The 4,637-nt window shown below is 68.6% G+C and overlaps 1 protein-coding gene across 1 annotated transcript in view; it reads right to left on the reverse strand.

Moving 5' to 3' along the window:
• Positions 1-4,536: 4,536 nt before the first annotated feature.
• MNEG_7898 (Splicing factor U2AF subunit) overlaps positions 4,537-4,637 on the reverse strand; it is a gene marked incomplete at both ends in the record, with an annotated part of 4,456 nt that continues 4,355 nt past the window's right edge. The window contains one exon of the mRNA XM_014043628.1: positions 4,537-4,583. Coding sequence (XP_013899082.1) covers positions 4,537-4,583 — 47 coding nt within the window. The remainder of the gene's footprint in view (positions 4,584-4,637) is intronic.

Raw genomic sequence — 4,637 nt, forward strand, 5'->3', positions numbered from 1 at the left:
GGGTGGGGCAGGGGGGCAGGGGTGAAGACGGCAGGCAGGAGGAGAGGGGACAAGGGGGAAAGCGGGCGGGGGCCAGGGTGGGAGGGGGGGCGAGCAGGGCAAGAGGTCGGGCCAACAGTGGGAGCCCAATGGACTGCCGCGCAGCGGGCGCGCCCATCGAAATCCGCACTGGCGGCAGCCCCGGGGCGGCAGGCGGGGGGCAGGGGGGCGCTCGGGCCCACCTGCACTGTCATGTGGTCTTCGTCTGTCATGCGGGGGTGTCGGCTCAGGGGGCCTGTCGGGGGCGGCGCGCGGCGCGCGGCGCGGGAGGGTGAGTGGGCCACAGCCCCGCGACCGCCCAGCAGCGGTTCCTGCCCAGGAGCGGCCCTCTCGTTTTGAAACCCCGGCCCCGGCCCCAGGGGCAGCCGAAGGCGGGGGATGGGGGCTCATGATTCGTGGCAGGCGGCGGCGGCGGGGGACCCAAAACCTGGGTGCCCTGACCTTGCCCCCTGAACCCTGGAAGCCTTTCGAAGCGCCCGGCGGCCCGGCCGCGCACCCGCGGACAGGCCCACGACGGCTGCGAGGGCGTCGCGCTGCAGCATAGCCTCCTTGATGTCCCGCATGTAGGTGAGCTGGGGTGACGGAGATGGGGAGATGGGGAGAAGGGGAAATGTTGGTGGCTGGGGGAGCGGGGCAGCCGGCGACGGACAGGGGGGCCCAGGGATGGGATGCTGGGCGGCCGGGCGGGGCCGAGCGGGCAGGCCGCAAAGCCGCCGCGGCCGCGCAGCCGCGCCCGACGCCGCGCGCGCCGTTTCGTTTTGCAGCGCCACGTGCGCCGGGAGGCGCGCCTGTGTGCGCGGCGAACTTGCGCGGGTCGTGCGCTGGCGCCGGCCCAGCGCGCGCGCCGCACCTGGCGCAGGGGGTCGGCTGAGTAGACATCCACTGGCATAGTCATAAAAGTCAGCACCTTGACTGGTTTATGTTGGGGGGAGGGGGGGCGGGGCAGGGACGACGCGCGTGTGCAATTGCTTAAGACAAGGGGCAGGGCCTGCCGGCGGCGCCCCACGCGCAGCGCTGCCGCGCGGCTGCCCTCCGCCTGCGCCCGCGGCCCCGGAAATCCGCCGTGCAGCTTGGCGCAGCACTCCACGGCGCCCCGGGGGCGCGGGCGTGGCCTGCAGATGCAGCCGCTCGCGTCACACGCCCGCCGCCGGGCCGGGCCCGTGCGCCCCCTCCACCGCCCCACGCCACCCCCCTCAGCTGCTCACGCGCCCCCAAAAACGCCGCCGCCGGGCCCTGTGCAACCCAAAGTCTCTGCCGGCCGCCCGCTCACGCGCGTTGAAGGCCAGGTCCTCATCCTGGGGGTATGTCACCAGCAGCGGCACCAGGTGCGCCGATGCGATCTGCGGCGCGCGGCGCGGCGCGGCGGCGCGGCACGCGCGGGGCGCTGTTTGCGTGAGCGCGCCGTGGGCTGCGCCCGGTGCGGCCCGGGGCGCCGCGCGGGCCGGCGGGCCGCACGGCAATCCTGGCTGACCCGGGGTCGACAATTGTCACGCATGATCCACCCTTGCGAGCCGTGGCGTCGCCCGCGGCCAGCCTGCCGCTGCCGCCGACCCGCCGACCCAACCCGCCTCGCCGCCGCCGCTGAACGGCCCCAAGTGACGGGCGGGAGCTGCTGCGAGGGCGGCGCTGGGGCGGCGCGCCGCTGCCGCTAAAGGGGGGTGTCTGGTGCGCGCGCGAGAAAGGAACCAACCTGCAGCTCCCCCAGTTTGAAGAACGCATCCCTATCCTCGGGGTGGTCGCGCCGCAGGAACCTCTGAAGGTCTTTCAGGCAGGCTGCGGGGCGGGAGGGTCCGCCAAGGATGGGGTGGGGCGGCTCAGCACGCGCAGCACGGGGCGGCTCTGTGCCGCAGGGCGGGGCACCTTCCATGCGGGCTTGCATTTGCGCATGCGCGCATCTTGAGATTGTCCGCGATGCGTGTAGAGCCTGTCAGCTGCGGGTTTTGAGCACCAACAGGCACAATGCCTCGGACTCGAGGCTGAAGGCAGCAAGAAACGGGGCATGTGCGGCGGTCAAGCACAAGTGCGTGACGCCGACAGCTGCATCCCACGCGCTATGGCGCATCGCAGCGCTCACCCACGCAGTCCTGGTCTTTCTCGTAGACCTTTCTGCTGTCTAAATATTCGAAGCGACCCAGGCCTCCAGCCACAGAGAGCAGGAGGTCGAGATCAAAGCCCCCGCCCCCCGACTCCTCGAAATATTCGTCCTCCAAGTCAATGTCCATCTTTCAGGTTGCGAGTTATGGCATTAAACGGTGTCTCTGTTGGTGATCTGCTATGGCGCCAGATCAGCGTTTTGAAAGTGTTTGAGCAGCGACTTGGACAAAACTGATACATTTAATAACACACCACCACGCAATCGCGAAGCAGCGATGGGTTGAGGCAAGGAACCGTGGCGGAAGGCAGCAGCTTCACTGAATTACCTGATTGTCGCCTGCGCTCATGCCGTTGCAGGGCACAGCAACGTGCTCAAACCTCAGGTGAGACGGCAAGCTATACTTGGTACCTCTGCCATTTGCCGGCTACTGCACTGGTAGTGCGTGCTGGCTGGGTACATCAGTACAGGGGCTTTACACGGTGACAGGCAGACAATGGACATGTGGTGTAGATGACAAAGCTAGACGAGAAACACGAAACGACAGCGGTACAGTGTTGGACAATGGTAGCAGCAGCGGTACGGACTGTGGCTGGGGAGACTGCCAGCACGGCAGGGGTGTTGCGACAAGTGTGGCGCGAGCGGTGCAATTCATGATGGGGACGGGCCGCAGCTCCCAAGGTTCCTGGAAGGAGGGTGGGATTGGGCAGGACCATGCCGCCGCCGGCGGCAGTGCGCTGCATTCAGTACAGCCGGGCATCCCAGGCTTGCAGGGACGCTGCAGCTGGGCGTTGGCACCAGTGGGGCCGCCCCCGGCGGGGGCGGGGCCGGGAGGCAGGGGAAACGACACCCCCGACTGCGCTTCGCACAAACAGGCACGCGCCTACGAAAACGAGAACCCTCCGCGTTCGAGCCGGCGGCTGGCGGCTGGCGGCTGGCGGCTAGCGGCACAGGGATCAACATGCCCGGTGCCGGCCGGCGTTGGCAACTGCGCCATGGGTACACAGGCCGCCGGGCGTGCACGATACGGGAGCCATTGCGCTATTCTCGAGCTTGCGCGTCGCCGGCCCGGGGTCTTGAGGGCCTGGCATGCGCTGATCCCCCCCAAACAGTGAAGGACCGAAACAGAAACCGGTAGTGGAGGTGAGACGGCTGAGACCGCCCTCCCAAAGGACGCTGCCGCGCCCTGCTGCGAACGGCTGGCGTCGAGGCGCCTCAGCAACTGAGGTTGTGGGAGTGGTAATCGAATCACCACACGCGCGCTCGAGACCAGGACGTGGTGCAAGCTGTGCAGCGGTGCTGGTTCGATCGGTGCGAGGCGTGCTGGCGCCAGCCGCGTGGAAGCAGCGCCGGCGCGCTTTTGGTGGGGGAGGGGGCGTGCTGCGCGTGGATGCGCACGATTATGACGGGCCAGGTGGCTATGGCAAACAGAGCGTCTGGGTGCAGGCGCAGCGGAGTCGGCTACCAACGCAGCAACGCAGGGAGCGTGAGCATGTGGAGGGGGTCATGTGCCATGTGCCGGGAGGATGGGGTTCGAGCAGGGGGAGCGCCGGTGCGTGGGCTACCAGGAAGCGGCGGACGGGCTGGGCGTGCCTTGCGGGGGTGCGGAAATTCGCCGTCGCACGCGCGAGGTGCGCACGCGCGCGCGCGCGCACACACACACACACACACACACACACACACAAACACACACACACACACACTCACAAACACACGCACGCACACACACGCGCGCGCACACCAACACACACGTGGCGCCCGTCCCCTCTCCTCTGGGCGCCAGTGGAAGGTGGGTGGCGATCAAACGATTTGGCCGTAAGAGGTCGCCTGAACGGGTTTATTCTTCATCACACGCCGGGCGCAGTCCCACCGAGCCCCGCCCGTGCACCACAGCCGGCTGGGCCGCGCGCTTACGCCAGCAGTCTTGGCGCCCTTGCGGGGCCGCGCCCATCCGCCCGGCGCAGCCGAGGCAGATCCCCGTCGGCGCATTAAAGCGAGAGGATGAAACAGTCTGACAATTCCCTGCCGGCAGCTCTTGCTGCCGCCGCAGCCAGAGCGGCGGCAGAGCTTGCAAGCCCGCCCCGCCAGCAGATGAGCACAGTGTCCTTCGAACGCCTGGGATCGGCCTGCGGCGGCAACTGCACGACATGCCAGCCGCATGCATCCAGATGAAAGCCAACAGCAGGGGCTTGCACCCCGTGGCGGTGCCGAGGTGCCGGGTGTGTGTACGATTTGAGCCCGACTCATGATGTGTGAAGACCAGCCGCCCTCGTGAGCGGTGTACCTGCCCGGCGTGCTTTTGGCGCGGGCTTCGCTGACACGGCCCCGCCTCACGCCGCGCAAATGCACGTCGTGCGCTGTCCACACCCTTTTGTGCGGGGGCGGGGCGGGCGTGAACACGCTGATTACGTCACCAGTAACCGCTGGCCAGCGGGGCGGCCAAGAAGCCCGGCTGCGGGTGGTGCTGCACATGGGGGGAGAACGCCTCCTGTGCCGCAACGGCGGC

Source organism: Monoraphidium neglectum (genome assembly GCF_000611645.1).
Source record: "Monoraphidium neglectum strain SAG 48.87 unplaced genomic scaffold scaffold01443, whole genome shotgun sequence".
Lineage (NCBI taxonomy): Eukaryota > Viridiplantae > Chlorophyta > Chlorophyceae > Sphaeropleales > Selenastraceae > Monoraphidium > Monoraphidium neglectum.